At 36.2% G+C, this 19,937-nt stretch overlaps 1 protein-coding gene across 3 annotated transcripts in view; it reads right to left on the reverse strand.

The window, feature by feature from the left end:
- ARL15 (ADP ribosylation factor like GTPase 15) overlaps positions 1–19,937 on the reverse strand; it is a 225,458-nt gene that overhangs the window by 74,451 nt on the left and 131,070 nt on the right. Inside the window, exon 7 of one of the 3 annotated variants that reach the window (XM_064405100.1) lies at positions 129–179. The exons of the other annotated variants lie outside the window; for them this stretch is intronic. Within the exon in view, the coding sequence (XP_064261170.1) occupies positions 144–179 (36 nt within the window). The 3' untranslated portion in view covers positions 129–143. Of the gene's footprint in view, positions 1–128; positions 180–19,937 lie in introns of those variants that run through there. 3 annotated transcript variants of the gene reach the window in all.

Consider the following 19,937-nt stretch of genomic DNA (forward strand, 5'->3'; position numbering starts at 1 on the left):
ACCCACATTAAGCAACCCAGGATTGTAAACGAGGGCAGAGTTTTCAGGCTGAATGCAGCGCATTCTCCACTCCCCTAATCGTACAGAACCTCCTCCGCCTCACATCTGCAGGGCTGGAGCATTGCCAGTGGCAGGTCTGTTCTTCACGGCATCATTCTTTCAATGCCGCTGGGGATTTCCTGCAGAAGATAATTTTGACCATATCTTACTAAAAGTTGATGCCCTTTGATGGCATCAAGTTGATAGTTTGATAGCCTGTGCAAATTTGGTCAACTGTCTTGCTTAATTTCTAGAATTGCTGGCATTCTCAGTAATAAACAAACTCCTTGATTCACACTACAATGATGACTAGCAATTTTGGCAGCTCTGCAGTTCAGACCCGAGGCTGAAATGGCACAGGAGAAAAAACACTGTTTCCTGTTCCTGTGAACTGACTTTTGAAGTCATGGCTGTAACACACTGGGCAGGCAGCTTCTGGGCATAAACACAGGCCAGTTTTTAGGACTAACCATCATGCTCTCTCCACAGAGCCTAAACCAAGATTAAAATAATATTTGCATCAAGAGAAACTATAGCTGTAAAGAGAGCTAATTTTGTGCTTGTATGGTTGGAATATTATACTTGAACTTGCTCAGAAAGTATGTACTTTCCTTTAACACAAAATTAGCTTTGGGTGTAACTATTATTTGTTTTTTAGCAGAGCCTACAAACTACTTCTGTTTGCTTGCACCTAAATGTAACAAAAAGATGTCCTCCACACCCATGAAGTATTATTTTAGGAGCCAGAGGCTTCTGAAAGACCCAGGTGAGCTAAGCGCTGGCTCTCATCTTCCTCTAACCACAAATGGAAAGGTGGAAAGTCCCAAAGAAGGAACAACTCTAATCCTATTACTCTTTTGCTGCTTCCACGCCATGCCAGCCAAGCACCTCAACAGCAGTCACATTCACTGTCTCCCTCTTGCGGGATTAATGGCCCTTTCCTTGTTGCTGTCAGAAGGTAGTACTCCCATCAGGAAACTTCCTTTGCTCTAGCTAGTGTCAGATTTATCAGAGATGACTGATCTTTTTCATCTTTGTTTTTTGCTTTCTGGCAGGACTTTACAAGAGTGGCTACGTTTTAAAACTTAAAATTCACTTAAATACTGTTCATGATTACTCATTCATTCTGCAAGATTTTAATATTTTAAGCACTGCTCCACTTCTACCAGATACTGAAAATCACTAGGGAATATCTGAATTAATATTTTCCAACATATGAATAAGAGAAACAAATAATTGTAAAACAATTAGTTTCTATACTCATCTTTACCTTTCATTTTTTGTAAATTAGATTTGGAATATTTTTAATAAATTTGAACATTCCTCTATTTCAAATGAGAAACTAATGGTTTTGTAGGTATTAAACCAAAAATTTTGGCTGAACTGCTAATAACTGAATAGCTGAGTTTGTGTGTGTGTGCATATAAATATATATATACATATATATACACGTGCATGCACAAAAATGCAACACCCTGAGGTTAAATTATCTTTACAAGAAGATTCTCCTTTATTATTTTTTATCATGGTAGAATCTACAAACCCCACCAGAAACTGGGGCCCCACTGCATGATGTGCTGTACAGACATCTATTAGAACTCAGTTACAGCCCAAGAGAGTTTACAAATGTGAATTTCTCCTATGATGCACATAAATACAGTGTGGCTGTTCAGTTCTTCAAAACTAGCCTGAATAATACCCTCGAGAGCACAGACTATCAAGAAAGTACTATGATTTGAGTTTGACTATTCATATTTTTTAAAAAAGATTAAGTAGCACTTCAGCTTAAAAGCATTTTGAGAAGCAGTGTATTAAAAGACAAACATTAAACGGACATATACCTCTTTTACAAAATCAAGCCCAACTAAAAATTAATCAAGTTTTTAACTGCTGAAGCAGTCAAAAAGGAGTGCTTTTGCAATGGCAAACATTTTTTTCTGTGGAAAGAGGTGGGGTAAATGTTTCAGTGTAGCCTTAAGCCAAGGAAATTAAATCAGCCTCTCACACTATCAAGAATAAAAAATAACTTGGTGGGCCCTCTATCTTTCACCCATCTCACAGTGTTTTTTAGTGTTGCACATTGACAATGAAACAGCTCGTCTCACACACACACACTTGTTAATTACTCAGTTTTACTGCAATGCGTGATGCACAGCTGTTGACTTGTAACCATTGCAATAGATACTGCACATACAGAACAGAGGCTCAGCCTCAGTGCTTAGAATGCATGTGTAACAACAAAAAGAGCAGATGCATAAAGACAAATTCCAAAAACGAGACAAAGCTGGTCAGAATATTCTCAGCACAGTGGCAGATAACTGGATCTTGTATATCTCTCTATATAATATATATGGCAAACTTATTTTGAGGCATACACAGAGGATGAAGATGCTTATTTAAGTGTTAGGTGAGCAGTTGAATTTATTATCATAAATAGAGTTAGAACACACAGGCCTACAAACACTCCTATTTAAACACTAATTTTCATGAGAACTGAAGTAATGAATAAAGAATTCTCTCTCTCTTAATACGCAATTGGATTCCGTGAGGAATCCCTATCCAATCAGTCCTCTTTTTTTTTTTCCAACCTCTTAAAAAAACCCAACAAAAACCCCCTGCAACCAAACCAACCAAACACTCCCCTTCCCCATGCCCCTGCAAAAACCCACAAAAACCAAACCCTACCACCCACTGAACAAAACCCCCAGTGCATCAACAGCATTTATCAGTCAAATGGGTACCATGTATGGGTGCTGTATATTTCTAAATATTACAGAGGCAGTGACAGGAATATAAGAGCATAATTATAAGAGCATATGAATAAAAAGATTTACCAGAGTCTTATAATGGCGATTGTTTACTGTGAAGTTACTTACAGATTCCCTCTGATCTGACTTCAGGTTTGTATGAGTAAGCTACTGAGTTGGTAACCCTTTAAGTACAAATCTTTAGGGTAAACTGGGAGCAGTAGTTAATGTAAATACAACACAACTGTTCTCAAAACTATCAGTTGAAAATTATTCATATTTTTGCTATTTTCTGATCAAAAGCAGCACCTCCTGTTAATATACTAAGTGTTACACTCCAAAATTAAGTTCGTGGCATCACGGATACTAAAACATAAAATGTTTACTATCAAAGAATGTAAATAATAAAATTATTAAATAAATTAGAAGATTAAGGCCCCTAGGATCAGAGAGGAAAGGTCTGTAACATTGCTTTTCCATCTGTGTATTTCTCCCTCCCTTCTCTTTTTCACTTATCTTGCTCCTTTTCCACCATCTCTCCAGAACTCAACAGGAGATCAAAGGATGTTCCACCCGTAGTAAATCAAGCTAGAGGCTGCCAGTCTGGAGAACACAGCCAAGCCTCAACTGCAGGGGAAATGAACACAATTGCACTTACATCAGTAACAGAGGTTAATAATTTTTAAAGGATAGAAGTCACGTATTCACTGGTTCCACAATTACAAAAATGGTGTCTATGGTTTAGACATCCAATAACAAGGTTAAAACATACTATTCACTTTTAAAAAATAACCCAGAAGCTGTTTTCATTGTTCTAGGAAAATACTATTTTTTGAAACCTGTTCTTTTTAAATGTTTAAGTTAATATTCAGCATGATTCAGTCTAATTTCTATTAACATGTCTGCAAGTGTAACAATATCCGTATCCTTTTCAAGCTGTTTGAATGTGGGATTTTTTCCAGCGTTTCTTTAAAAGTTTAGCTGGCTGTTTTATAATTTGTCACCTTTTGTCTTCTTTCAGCAGTATGTCATTAAGTCTTTAATTTGGCGTTTCCTGTTGTCTGCAGAGGGATATATGCTGTTTTAAATCCAAAGGACTGCAGACATAGATGGTGGGTAAAATCTGTGAACCATAAGTAAATTCTTATAAGGAACATACAAAAAAGATTGTTCTTCAGTCAGACTTAAGCCATTACTTTCTTCAAAAGAAGAAAAGACGCAAGTTAAGAAAAAGGCACCGCCAAAGACCTTCTGCCCAAATGTGCATCTCCATGAAGTTTCCTGCTGAGTGCATATGAATGCACAGCGATCTGGGAAAAGGATCCAAATAGGATTTCAAACATCCAAAAATTTTAACTCAAACATTTAGGTATTTCACCATGCTGCTATTCATTCATTCACTGATTTTTTTTGTCTTAGTTTAAAGAGATGCTAAACAAAAGGAGAAGAGCTCTACATGTATTTACATTCCAAAACTAAGCTCCCCTTACCACCCCCCTAGTCTGTCATCCCTTCATAGCTAAACAAACCGTAAAGTCTAGCCCTATGTCCTTGAAGCAAAGTCACAAACACAGTAACAGAAAAGTTTGGTCTTTCAAGAAAAAAAAAGACAAAAAGCGGTTTTAATCTATTATAGCTGCCCATGCTGTTTTGACACCACATTCAGATAATATGTGCAGACTGGAGGAGTGGGATCAATTTCTTTATTATTTTGCTCTTACTAAGCTTTGTTCTTTGACAATTTCCCAGTCATGAATAGCTATTCCTGTCCTACTGCTAAGATTTGCTCTTAGATACAAATGATACATTTACCAAAACAATTCTGCAAACAAAACCAGAGGCTAAATATTTTACCATGTAAAAGGCAAGCAAGACCAATGGTTGGCTCTCTGCAGCTGAGGGGTTTCCACACAGATGAAGCTTGACAGACCCAGCCGCCTGTGCCACAAACAGCTGCAGGGCCCTCTTAGGAGCCACTGTGTGCTCCAGCCAGGGCAGGTCACACACTGCAAACACCAAAACCTGCCAAGTTTTCCCCATTTCTGACACAACAATAATTTTAACACAGTACACACATACAGGCAAGGGGCTGTATCTTTCCCAAGGAGGTGAGAACCTTAACAACATCAGAAAGGCACATCATTCCATTGAGAAACTCCACAGTACTCTGCTTGTGCTGAACTCTTGCAGCACATGTGTTGTCTCTGGTGGAAGAGGCAGCAATACCCCATTTGAAGCAGAAGAAAGCATAAGAACAGAGTGTGAATGACTCAGTGGATGGCAAAGAAAGTTCCTTCACATGGAGAATACATTTAACCCACCTTCTTTAAAAGGATTCATAATGAATTATACCATCTTCTGTTTGTAAATAATTTTTTTAACTTTAGTACAGCATACAAAGCTGGAAGATTTAAACATAGGAATTTACTATGAAGTTATTTATTCTTAAAATGTAAAATTCTATGTTAGAATAATATATCTTCATAACAAGGCCGCTGATGAGAGTGACAAACATTACTTTGGAAGCACTTACAAAATTACATCTTTTAATATGAGAAGAATCTGTTGAGATCATTGTGACAAGGATGATAACTTGAATTGCATTCTGTTCTGTTTCAGTGGTGAAACATTGCTAAGCACCACCTTTCTGAGCATTAAACATGCAAAAAAATTTCCTTCCTAGGTTGCTGCTAAATTATATTAGACTTTCTGACCACATCCATGATATGTGTTTTGCTTTGTTATTCATATCCAGCCTTAAAAGCTGAAGGATTCCAGAACCTGACTTTCCATCTGGCTTGTTTGGAAAACTTCTGGCCTTTTCTGTGCCAAAAGTACAGGAGTTTTATGATCTTGAAAGTTGTACAGGTTGAATTGATTTCTGCTATCAAGTATGAGGCAGAAATTTATAATCAATGTTTATATAGCATATTTAATTGCCCATGACCAGCATTGTTATATTCATATCAGTTTTTAAGAGCCTTCATTTGTATGCTTACTATTTCATAAATATACTTAAAAGGTTTTCTGAAGCTGTATGCTGTCATGAACCCAAAAGGAAAATTCTCCTAGAAATGGTCAAAACTGCTGCAAAGACAAATCTGTGTGGGGAGGGCATTCTGAATACATAGAAAGAAGTACTATACCTATTCTGTTCAACTCCCCCACAGACTTTTACTAAAAGCTTTCCTGTGGTTTAGCTAAATCCACTTTCATAGTGGACTAAAAAAGACACTCTTAACATCCTCTCAGAGAGCTACTGTAGAAGAGCTATTCCTTTACAGATATTTTGGGCTAGTTCTTCATGTAGACAAGCCTTATGTGATACCTTTCTTGGCATAGTTCCTAATGTTACATCATCCACCACAATGCTTCAGTCTATTGTAAACAATTTTGTGGGTAAACACAGGTATTCTTTATCCCAAGTCCTCTAAACTCCAATATACTTCTCATCCATAGAAGGCTTTGTGTACATAAACACTTTTTCATCAAGTATTTGTATAGAAAATGTGAACTCTGAACATTCCTTTGTCATACCCTAAAAGTTGTCACTGATATTTTTCCATTGTACAAGGAAATTTTCTATCCAAATTAAAAAGAATGCTCCCTAGCTGTGTTCTTTTTAAACAACAAACATTGAAACTTGCTGTTTCAACCTAGGAAATTAAGCATGTAGAACTTCAGAAGCACATAATCTTTAGGACTCAACTTGAAATTGTTCTTTTTCCTCACCTTTATAACAGAAAAGTACCTATTCTAATATAGTAGTTGCACTGCTAATCCAAAACGTCACATGCTGCATTAAACCTGTTCTGTGATGATAGAAAACATGTGCAACTGTGCAGATACATCCATCAAGAGAAAGGCTTCCAGTAACTTTAAGACAGAAAACAGCAAACTCTAGACCCCAAAGGGAAAACAAAAGAAATAAAATGTAATTTCACACTTTGTCAAATGAGGAACTACAAAATAGGTAAGTAAGACGTCTCTCTCTTTTCAAAAGCAGCCAACTTTGCAATTCAGCCCACTCCAGCCAAAGTAATAGAACATATCACTAGGCAGCCTTCATTTCCTATGTAATAACCCTGTCCTATCCTTATATGCCAGCATTATCAACATGAATGATTTTATTTCACTTGAAAGTTTGAAACCTTTAACATGGAATTGCAATAATTAATTGTGTTTCACATACATATCATGGAATATATTGCAAGATACATTAAAGATGCAACAAAACCATTGTTTTCCTATCTCCATAAACAATTTCAAGAGACATTGGCAAATCCCTGTTGCTTTGGGACATGCTAAACTAAGTTCGAGCACACAAAAAGCAGGTCTGCTGGAAAACAATTACTCAGTCTCAAAGGATGGTAAGGCCAAAAAATGTAAAACCATTTATTAAAAAAATTTCTCAACATGACAACAAACAGGGCACTGCAGAAAACAAAACTCTTCTGGACATCATCAAAAGGCTGTTCATGACCTGGTTAGAGAAGATGCTCAAAGGCATGACGTGGGAAGCCTTGAAAAAAGATACATGCAGTCATACACCATGACAAAGTGATTATTTTTTTGGACTCTACAGTCTGCATGATTTCCATCTGCTGTTTATTCGTTCTCTTCACCCTCATCCACTCATTTACATTTTGTTAGAAATAGACACATATTATGTCTAGCTGTTTTACAGTCCAGCTTTGTTCTCTTGCTTCCTTCTTTCCCACCCAAATTCTTAAAGGCTTCTAGATTTTTCTAACAGCTTTTTCTCTACTCTGTCAACCTGGTTGCTAAAGTGTAGAAGACTACCAGAGCAGTTCTAACTCTCCAACCTAATCACTGAAGTTTTCTCTTCTTGCACCCAGCCCTCCAGACACTAAAGCTTTTCATCTGGCCTATAGGGTTTTAATGTGTTTGTAGATGAGAGAAACATACAGAAGTGCAAGAATGAAAACCCAAAGTAGCCAACTAGCAAGTCCTCTGCTAAAGAACACACTCATATTAGGCAGCAGTGACACTGCCTGGCTTATTCCTCCTCTAATCCAAAAAATTTTTTTCCAAGAGTCCATTGCTATTTCTGGGTCCAAGCTGGCTTGAACATTACTCCTTTGCAGTCCATATCTACAGATTGTGCATCAAACAAGTTGCAAGAATACTGTCTCTGTCTCACATTTAAAACAAGATTAGAGCTCTTCCTCTAAAAGCCAAGAAGTCCCTTCACATATTAACAAGGCAACTCCACACCAATTACCATCCTGAAATTTCAATGTTATAAAAGCAAGTACTCAGAAGCAAGTAAAATGGGGAGGTAAACCTGCTTATGCAGACTGAATTTTGTCCTCTCAACTGCCATTGAAGTACAAAAATAATTACATTCATCAGTAGGGCCCATTTTCTGTAAAGACATATCTTTGATTCCAGGCATCCTCTGGACAATGAGTTCTCAATCTCTATGTGCAGGTTAGACCTAATGGAGAAAGCATAACCCATGCAATTTGCATAACACTCTGTAATAAAAGCAGAGATCTGCTTTTGTACCTTCCAGTTAGAAAGAGAGAAGCTCTAAATTTTAGTTTAACTTTTTTCCCACTGGAATTCACCATTACCATAAGGCAGTTAATTACAGTGGGAACAATGCATGGATCAAAACAGAATTATATACCCCTGTTTGGGGGTTTTATTCCTGGTTTAAGGACCAGTGTGTTTAGGTACCTTCAGAAGAAGAAGGATGCTGGTGATTCACAGCAAGTAGCCTTGGGTAGGTCAGAATTCTTTCCTCCATAAAGAGTGATTAGGAAAACACAGATTATTAACATCAGTCAGCAGACATGACACCTGATCTCATGCTTTTCTGATTACCTGCCCCAGGACACCTTTGTCTGGGCCAAAGGGTATTTAGAGGGAGGAAAGCAGCTGCAGCCGTAGCCACCACTATTTTATCTGTGTCCTGTCTGGAGTTTAAATTGTGTGTGTCATACTGACGCAAGACACTAAGATGGTTCAAGTGTTGTGCTAATAATGCTTAGTGATTTTGGCAGGAATCCAGGAACACCCTGTACAAAGGAAAAGCTAGACAGATTATGACAATTTTCAACGGTTTATAACTTGCTCAACTCTCCAAAACTTTTCAAGGAGCTAGCAAAAGACTCCCCCCGCTTTCTACCTTTTTTTTCCAGGAAAGGAAGTAGATACAAGAAAAAAAATCCTTTCAAACCAGGAAGCATTAATATTGAAAGGAGTACCAATAGCACAACAAATTTGCACTTTCCCTGAAAAATTCAGACACCGTCTGCATGATAAAACAGGAGCAAAACTCCCTTATAATAGACAGTTATCAGCCTGAAAAACACTTATGAGCCTTTATCTTGTAAAATCCCAGTTCTACAGCTCTGATAAGACTTTTAAAAAATGCCAGAAGTTGTTTTAAATGTGAGGAGCTCCTATCATGAATTTGTTCTACAGGTAATAAATCTATCTAGCAAGATTACTACTTGGAATAACTAATGGTATGATCGTCATAACTCTGAAACATCATGTACAGTACTAGACATAAACAGGGTTCACCTGAATCTTCAGGACACTATCGCTATCTAACTTTATATACAGAGCCCTTAATCACAAATTTTCACTACGTATCATACTTTTGCAAGGCATTTTAATTCAGAGAGAGAAAAGAAATCCATTTAGTTACAGAAGCAAACAGTTTAATGATAGGAAATACATTACTGCACGAGAGCCTGGAACAGTTGGCCAAGCCATCAGAAAGCTGTGATTTTTAAGAAATGTTTTCTCTGTAGAAGATTTGAACTGACCTAGTTAGTTAAAACTTAAACAGAACCGGAATTATTCTGTAAACTTTTAAAGGTCTCGCCTGCAGGAATACATTTGTACAGCTATCATCCTGGAGTTGTGTCTAGTCCAAACTTTAACAAATTGACAAACACCATAAGTGTTCCCAGAAAAGAAACTTGTTTAGAAGTTTCAAATCCAGCTACTTTAAAGCCTGGTGAGTGTGCTTGAGCAGTTTCATTACTCAATTCTCAGGGGAAAACTGACAAAGACAAAAGTTGTTCTTTACTGTGCAGAAACGGGTTGTGAGAAAGGAAACATTAAGATAACTCAAGAATTGGACTGATTGTCAACAGGGTCAATAGACTAATCTATTGGACTTTTGACAACTCTCTAAATTCAAACCGTAAAATGCCAGGACAGCTATCATATATTGAACAAAGCAAAAATGCAGGACTTAATATTGAAAACAAATACCTCAAAGTCTGTGCCAAGCATTTTGTTTAAGATAAGAAAAAAATGTCCTCTTAATGTTCCCAATTCAGCAGTACATAAAGCACAGGTAATACTCTAACCACCTGTCATACATAACTCAGTTCTTAAAGCGGACTCTGTTATGCACAGCAGTAGGTTTAGGAGGAAAGGAAAAAACGAAGATGGATCATGACTCTTTGCCCCTAAATAAAAAGAAAACAAAAACCAAAGCTAGCATGGAATAGAAGACTTGGGCATTTTCAAACCTTTACCCTATTCATAAACAAATAATCTGTGTGGACAAATCTACAGTATCAAAGTTATTCTCCAGAAAAAAAATGGACATAATATGAATAGTAAATAATGCCCACAAATTTTCAGTCACCTAGGCTTTAAGTGGTGTTCTTATAATTAATTTATTTCCCAACATCTTGCATTGTACATCAACTCTTTGTATTCAGTTAAAATCTGACAATTTTATTTTTAAAAAATGCTTATGAAATATATCGTGCCTCGAAAATGAAACTCCAGCACAATAGATCTGTCTTCACTCTCTGAATTATTCACAGACAATATCCTGTTCATCTCAATACAATTTTATTCTTACAAAAGGCAAACAATGCAACTGGTTTGGGGGCTGGGGGGAAAGCTGCATCCCATCTTGTCCTAACCAGTCCAGAGCAACTCTACATGGGGAGATTCCTCTGGATATTATTTAGACTTCCTTAATGAAATTCAGGTGTAATCCCTAAGGCTCTATAGCAAAGAGTATCTTTAACTCAACTACAGAACACAGTATTTGCCAAAAGGAGATTAATTATGTTTAGATTTGTCTACTATGAATACCAACAAGTCTAGAGTCTCTTCAAAATACATTTCAAAATTCATTGAACTTAAAATTCAGTAGTGAACAAAATATAAGCAGTTTATAAAATACACTGGCAAATCCAGTCTATAAAGACTTTATTTTCATTTGTTTTAACTCTAATAAAGTCAGTTACAATATGAACTCCCTCTTTAGCCCATAGAAAATATGTATGGGGAGTAAAATGTTCAATTCTACTCCCAGATTGCCACAATACAGTCTCTGGTGTAATCTACAGAGGTTTTCCACCAGCATACTATGGGGCCCAAAAAATATGTCCCTTCTAATTTGTTTCCTCAGATACTTTTCCTAAAGAGAAAGCTTTATCCTTCAATATTATTTTGGCAAAGTTTTGTGTTTCTTCAATAGTTTTCTTGCAGTTTAGATTAAGAGTAGAGCAGTCAAGGTCTGCATCTCTTCTGAGCAGGTTCATCTCTGCTGAATCTTTTCCAGAAGCTTCAGCATCCAGATTTTTTATTTATGTTATTATTCTATTAATACTTTCTGCTGTCAATCCACCCTCTCTCAACCTGGGACCATAATGTACTCAGAGCATTCCAGTAGTCTGCAGGGTGTGAGACTGCTTTTTGTTGCCAGACAGATCTCATGAATAAGAAAAGTAAAAATATTGACTAAAGGAAAACAGACAAATATTTCTAAAGGTAAAACCGTGAATGGACATCATACTAAACCACAGCCCTTCCCTTCTTTTTAATCAGGAAGATAAGGGAGGTGATATTTAGATTGTGCTGTACATTTCAGGCAAATATCCTCAAAACTAGTCAACATCCCAACCTCATATTTACAAAATACTAAACAAACTAGATAGATAGAATAGATATTGAACAAAAGTATCAGAATAGATAATGAACAAAACAGTCATTCTGCAGAAAGAAAGCTATCAACCCACTGACCAAAAGAGCAAATGAGGCATTTACAGAGTCAACTAATATACATGCTTTTGCATGGTAATTTAGTGCCAATTAAAAAAACCAAAAAAACAAAACAAAACAAAAAAAAAAAAAACCAACCAACCAACCAACAACAACAAAAAAACAAACAACAAAGAAATCTAGAAATACCAGGCATTTTGGAGCTTTTCTTCATTCACTAAATCAACTTTCTGTTTTACTTACACAGGCACCACATAAGCTAATGCAAGTGTCTAAACCCAATAAGCAGTGATACACTAACTGCAGTCACATGCCATACCCCTGTGTCCAAATTTTAAACAGTTAAAAATTATAGGGGAAGAAAAAAACCACAGAAGAATCAATGCTGACAGTCCTTGATTATCTGAGCATAAACTATTAATTATTAAACCCTTTACTGACAAAATGAAACAATATCTTCACTTCTTTCATCACTGTAGTGTATTTATTTTTCTTCTCTAAACTCTTCAGACTCGATCCTCTTACCTGATTGCATTGATGCATGCTTATGAATGGTGTGGTTGTAGGGAGGGCTCTCTTAAACTAACAGAGCAGAAAAAGCCTCAAAGGGATACTGCAGTACAAATACTTGTCTAGACATAGGAAAGTTAATTTAACATTGAAATATAATTTAAACAACTTTGGACACAAATCCTTCAAAAAGCTAAGCTGCGAGTTTTATGTTGCATCTACATTTATATTGTACCACAAGTCCATATTTTGAACATTTTCTATTACACAGGCTACCAAGCCAGGTAAGTCTGACTGAAGAGATAATTGATGTACTTTAAAATTTTCAGTATTGTTATCCTTGAGAAAAGCCACTATATTCCTGGCCTACCCGACTTTTCAGTTTTAATAGCAGATCTGATCTCTCACCATAACACTTTCTTTCCTATAGACCTTCATGAAGACTCACAGTGATCTGTGCTAATAATGACTTTGGTGTATAATGGAACAGCAGGAGAATTGAATTTGATTTAAACAACAATAATAATAAAGCAATTCAGGTTCTTTCATACCAGCATAATGTATTCCTGTACCTTGTGGTACAAAACCACAGAAAAACAAATAGACAAGAAGTCAGCAGGAAAACAATAAAAAAACAGTAGAAGCTATTACCTACAGAGTTCTCTTGCCTCTCATTTATAATAATCAAACTGTGTTCTCTTAAGAGAAGTGTTTTTCCCAGCTCATGTGTTAATGTTATAGCTTGTCATGTTCTAGGAGGAGAAGCTTAAAACAGATCAAAAAGAAAGACCCTGTTCACTAAAAAAGGAGCTATTCAAAACTGGAAAGGGAACTGCACGGGTGATAGAAGGGACAGACTGCTCCACTTAAGCACAGTAACTACAGAGAGATGTACTCCTGATGATCAAGAAAATGACCGGATGAAGAAAGATACCCTAACTCTGCTCTTCTCAAACTTAAGATGCAGGAATAGCTAACCTAATTTATGTACGTGTCTGAATGTCAAATTCTTCAGGCCGACATAACATTCACACATTATTCTAATTGACAAACCCTTTTAGAACTCATAAACTGGTAATTAATCAAATTGTCAAAAGAATATTAGAACATGCCATTTTTGATTTTTATCTACACACAGAAGAAGGTTCTGTCACCCAATTATTTTATCAAATACCCTTTAATTTTGCATTTCTTCTTACTCTGACAGCTACAGAATGTCCCCACTTGTTGCAAAAAAAACCCTAACAAACAAAAAAAAGTTTTCATTTCTTTGAGGTGTTTTGCTAAGAAATCTAGCCACATTTGCCATGAGTAAGTTTGGATTTTCGCAAGGTGTTTGTGATGCACTCTTGTACAGCAGTAAACAAGGAGTATTTTAGATGAATTCCTGAAGCATGCCACAGTTCATAAAAACTGGGAAGAAATAAACAAGCAGAGTTTTAAAAAATGCAGGCAAACCCAAAAAATGAGAACTAGAGATACCTACCCTCCCCTTGCCCAAATGGGGCATCCAGGGAATGTGGCATCCTCCTCCTATTAGGGACATTGTCACTTTGTCTTCTCTCCTACCTCCCTGGGAATTTCTTTCTGGGCTGCTCACATGTAGTGAGCAATAAAAGGCTGATCAAAAAACTCATCCTCTTTCTGAGTTTCAAAGCATCTTCTTTTTGCCAAGGTCAATAAGAGAAACACTCAAGGCTTTAAAAGAGACTACCCTGGTTTTTATATTTTTCACCAAAAGCCCAGTATGTTTGATGGGAAAATAAAGGCAGAAAGAAAAACTGGAGCAAGCTACTTTTAGAGGAAAGACTAAGGAGAAAAGAAGTGTTTCTTCCTTAAACAAACATGTTAATAGGATATCTCTGTTAAGTTAATAAAAAAACCCAAAAAACAACTTACAGCCAACCAACCAACCCAATCCAAACTCCTTCCGTTACATGGGAACTTCCCATATTCACATATCAAGGCTTTACATACAGCTCTGACCATCAGCATCTGAAGCTGCAGCCCACTCACTGCCAAGGACACCAGTGGGACTGACTCTTATTCAGCCAGTTGCCTGTCTCAACATGTGCATGACTTAGTTTTCTCTGAGATACTGACATCAGGATCTTTAGTATAAATCATGCAAATAATTTTAGAAGTCCAGTTTCAACCACAGGTGAAAGGGATGCACATAAATAAGTGTTCATGCTCCACTGTAGCAGTAGTCTGGGCACAGAATGCCCAAACCTCTTATTCATTCGTTCTTACCTGGATAACTACACCATTGTCCTGCCTTTATCTGTATCCTGACTCTACACAGGCTTCTCACACAAACACCCCGCAGACAAAATCCTACTCACAGACCAAAGGAAGGCAAAAAAATAAGATCTGTTATCTCCGGTTTTCTACAATTTTTCCTCTTCTTGTCACTTTGATATCTTATAATAGACACAATTCTTGGCCATAAAGATGCTATCTGTCATCTAGCATACCTTTCACAACAGAAAATTAAAAAAGGGGAGGCAGGGGGGCTGCATGTTCTTCCAGTACTTTTTCCTGTAAGAATAACTGAAAATTATGGAGAACAGTGGTAGTTCCTTCTAGAAACTGCAGGCATGATCCTAGAATACTGCTGCTAGGCATTTCTATGGAAGACCTGAAAACCTAAATGTCACCACAGCTATACTTCTTTAAAATTTACTGTTTATCTGCATGTTCAGAAAGGCCTTGCTTCCAATGTACATGTGTGAGGCAGGGCAGAGCTGTAAGTTGTGGTGCTCCAGCTAGACCATCACACATTTGGTTCTGCAATATAAAAAAACCTCACACCACTTCAGAACACAACAGGAAAGACTTGAAATCCTCTAAACTAGTAATAAAAAATAGTGAAATAATACCTGTGATCCTTGAGTGCGATACAGAAACTTGTATTTTAATAACACCTAGAATTCTATCTAAGGGTGATCACTGTAGAACACATATTCTGGATTAAATATACTCCCCATCCTAGGACCTTGAAATCTATCAACTGCAGCATTCTACATAAGAGCTCTCCTCGAGAATACCTCTATGGACTTTTAAACTGTAATGCTTCTTTCTCAGAAGGACTGAGTCCTAAACATTAACTATTCTAGTTCAACTTGTCCTGGAATTTAATTATATCAACATGTTCTTATTAAAAGGACTTTTGGGGTATTTTCTTCTACTGACAATTTTTCTAAAATTGCAGGACTTTTCATTTTACATTTAACATTTTTTGAAAGCACTTCACAGTTTTTGTAATGTATACAAATACATATTAATAATTCAAATTGAGACCTGCAACCTTACATCAATGCCACAGAAGAAATAATTTCAGTCACTATAAAGATGGTTCTGTTTCTAGATGCTAAGGACAGATCAAATTCCCAGATTCCCAGAAAACTGCTGAATGTATTTCATCATGATTTTAAAAGGACTCCACCCTCTTAATTAAGCCCAGTGAAAAACACTTTCAAGTGGTCTTCAAATTAAGGAAGGGGGAAGGTGTGAGATTTTTGTAATGGGTTCTATATAACCTGAAGAATATACAAAATGTTATTGCATACTATTATACAGCATGAACTAGTACGAAAAGCAGTAGCACTGGAACTGCTTTTATTACTTATATGATAGCCTAAAACACTAAACACATTGGAAGGTCAGTAACTGCAACTTTATCTTAGCAACTCTGTTTCTAAGAAGACAGCTACTGGAACAAACTTAGGTGGCTTTGGAAGAGTGTATCACCATTTGTCAGCATATAAGGGTATTAAAATGAGTATCCCATAAAATTTTTAGATGCATTTTTCCTGTTTTGGAAAGAGACCAGACTATCCAATCTACTTCATAGAGCTTGACATAACTTAAATATACCGTAACATGATGTGCCTATTTATTTTGCCATTACAAAACCTGCCTGTCATGTTCTCTTTGCTTTTTTTTTAAGCAGAATTGAATGCAGTTTGGTGACACTTTGATAATATTTAGTAAGAAGCACATAATTTGATCCTGAAGTATTTAATTAGTCTTTGCTTCAAGATAAAGCTTGAAGTTTGAATTTCTTAGCACTTAGTTAAATATTGGATAATGATCTCATTTAAATGATGAAGTAATTATGGAAAATAAGTAAAAGGAATTCGCTTGGACACATCACCAGCATCTTGAAAATGTGTTAAATTATTATGACGGACACTGCTTGACAGGACTAATAAGGCAGATGGACAGAAGTTATTTCATTGCATACTAATGCTGATGGCCTTAAAACTATAATTTTAAAATATAAATAACATACATTTTATTCATGTATATATAATATATGCACAAACATTTTTTCCAGCTGAGTCAATGAATATTTAAGACTTAATTTTCTACAACAGAAATCTACAACCTCATTTGACAATTTAGCTAAATAGTAATAGTAACTACACAGAAAACACTAATTTCTAAGTGTATACAAGCAAACTAGTATTCTCAGACAGAAAACAAACTGTTATCCAGTGAAGTGTTTACTTCTTTACTGAATTGTGGTCAATCTGTAGATGAAAGCATTTTCACAGTTCATCAGACAGCATGAGATGCAAAAGTGAGGAAGAAAAACGATGGTCCAAATCCGATAGGGTAAGAAAGTTGTTCTCTTTTTTCCTTCTCCCAGAGACCTGAGGTGTCAAAGAAAACACTAACATGATTGGAAGATAGAACTCTTTCTTTTTATGGCTTAAAAACAATAAATCATATAATAGCCTATAGGAACCACGTGAGTTTGCTGCAAAATATCTTCTTATCCAAAGTGAAAGATCGTAACACTTATAAAACTATCAGATTGATGCAGTGTGTGTCTGCCATTAACAAAGCAGAGAATGGCAGGCAGTGAAATCTTTACTACATGTCAAATTACTATGAAATTGAAAGTAAAAATATGGAACTCTGACTGATAAATTGAAGAAGTACAATGTCTGGGGTGGTGGGGGGAAACAATGGGACAAGATTCGTTCACACTGACTAAACACTTTTGGTTTATATGTGTTCCCTGGATATTGTACTTAAGAAACAAATTGTGACAAAAAGGTGATGACCAAGTTATATAATAGGAAACGGTTTGGGGTTTTGAGGGTTTTTTTGCTTGGTTTGGGGTTTGTTTGTTTATTTGTTTGTTTAAAAACTAATTACTGGCAACAACTGATGAGAGAGAATTGGAGGACAGGGATATCTCTTAATGTTTCCTGCAATTAATTGTTCCCAGCAACTAAGGAAATAATTTAAGCCTCCACGCAAGAGATAGCTCAATCTGCCTTTTTTCCTTAAATATTTTCACTTCTGGAAACTTGAGTATACACTAAGACTAACCAGCAAATACATTACAAAACTAAAGTCTAAAGTACAGGGACTAACTACAGGGATTTGTTAATTCACATTAAAAAAAAAAAATTATGTGATATTCTGTGTGCTCAGCACATCCCTTGTGATTAAGTTTTGCTCCCTCTCATAATTTTCAAAGACTTCAAAATGAATACCCTATGATTTCCCTCATTATAAAAGACGTAGTTTTATATGATATTACAATTACAACTAAAAAGTGCTTGGCAGAGATATTGGTAGGTTATTTATCTATTTAGCTGTCTTTGTCCATGGAATATTTTCTGCAGATATTCCTCTTGCTCTCGTTCTAGCATCAGTTCCCCAAACAGAATGAATTCGGTCAGTTCCCCTGAATTCAACAAAACATTGTTTCTTTTATAAATCTATCTGCCTGAGGGATTCAGAGCCCAAAATCTACTTCTTAAGAAAATATTATCATTGTTTTAAGTAAGGTTTTCTGGTAACATAAAAACCAAAAACTTCAGGCTGAAGGAATAAACTGGTAATTTAAGTATTTACTTCCCTATGTTGCTCTTAATGAAAGCAGCAGAGGCGTTGCTGGTGTGATTTTACCACAATTACAAGGGAACAGGGAGCTTCAGCCAGTGTGGCACTTCAGCCAGCACTTAACAGAGATCCAAAACAGCATTTCTTTATGCAAGTCCACAAGTTTGTCACTACACCTCTTCTTTCCCTTACCCTAGCCTACTACTTGGCTCTTCACCCCAGTTAGAAAGGAAGAATGTTCAGTTCCCTTGCAGAACTACTGGGAGTAATTTTTCACTCTATTTTGGAAAATGCAATAAAAGTGTGTCAAAACAGCTAGAGCAAAGTATCTTTAAGGACATGCATTTTGCTTAACATTCACAATACAAGATAACTCTTACAATAAAATTCTTGAATTTGTTCTGCTCTGGTTTTAAAGACTGTAATTCTTGTGCTTTATACCATTTCTCCTCCAACACCTTCAGTATCATTTTAAAAAAGAATCCCACAAAATAAGACATCTTTTAATGTCATCAATGCTAATTTCAATTACTACACAAATCAGAACAAACCCTCCCTTTCTTATTAGTCTTCAATAACTCATAAACAGTGGTTTCAGTTAACTCATAAGCAGTTGTTTTCACTAGGCTGTACATATTGAGCCCTGTTACTCATCCCTCACATACCAGTCCCAGCACTCTCTTTAATGCGGGGTCAATTTGTATGCAAGAATGCAGGCAGTTATCGCCCTGCTACTGAGATGTCTGAAAGCCTCAAACTGTTGGTGTTTGTTTTGATCTGTTTGAGAGATGCAAGGTGATTTTGAATACTGTTGCATACTTCATTCTTGGGTAGGTCAGATATGTTTCACTTCCCAAGTGAAATTTATTGGCAGCAACTACCAGGATTTCTTAATATTTGTTGATGGCTTCAATTACATATGCCTCATGTTTATTCCTACCATTTTTTGAGCAGCTGTTATGTATACATTTCCCTAAGTTCATTAGCCATTTGCTCATTCATTAGCAGCAGTATATATATTTAAAAGAACCTTTTAATAAATTGTCTATTTCAAACTTATAAACTTGGATCTAAAATACCTCGAGTCTTTTGAAGAAACACACAATGACAAGCATGATGACTACATATTTTCACAAGCTGTTACAGACAAACCTTTTTCCAGCACTGGATACTTCCAGGAATTTTCTTCAAAACTCAAGACAGCCACTGTTGTATATTAAAAGCCATACCTGTTATTAAAATACATTTTTCTATCATGGCAAAGTGCATTACCATCAGTCAGATGATAACCAACTTCATGAATGATTACTAAAGTATTTAATCAGCATTTAGCCCTTTTAAGTCTTTGCTGCTTGGCAATTTTTGAAGCATTTTATTCGTGGGAGACAATACTTTCTGTGAGAATGAGCAGATACATAGAAGAAGACAAGCTGCAAGTAGTACAAACGACTCTTACATATATACACTACTCCTCACTCCTATAGTCTCCATAAGCTGGTCATTTTCTTCCCTTTTCAGCTTACACTTCTTCATCTCCTGGACAGCTTTCAACTATGTGACAATGAAGAAATCAAATACCAAAATAGCAACAGCTACATATCCTCTGTATGACAGTGTAATTTCTTCTGCCTTAAGGCAGTGTCTAGCATTGAAATCAAAGCCTGTTTACTTCTACTGATGTATATTACACCAAAGACTTAACTCTTGCTTACACAAAACTTGCAGAAAGACCAATTTATTCACAATAGTTCCATTTAG

The sequence above is a fragment of the Passer domesticus genome, chromosome Z (genome assembly GCF_036417665.1).
Source record: "Passer domesticus isolate bPasDom1 chromosome Z, bPasDom1.hap1, whole genome shotgun sequence".
Lineage (NCBI taxonomy): Eukaryota > Metazoa > Chordata > Aves > Passeriformes > Passeridae > Passer > Passer domesticus.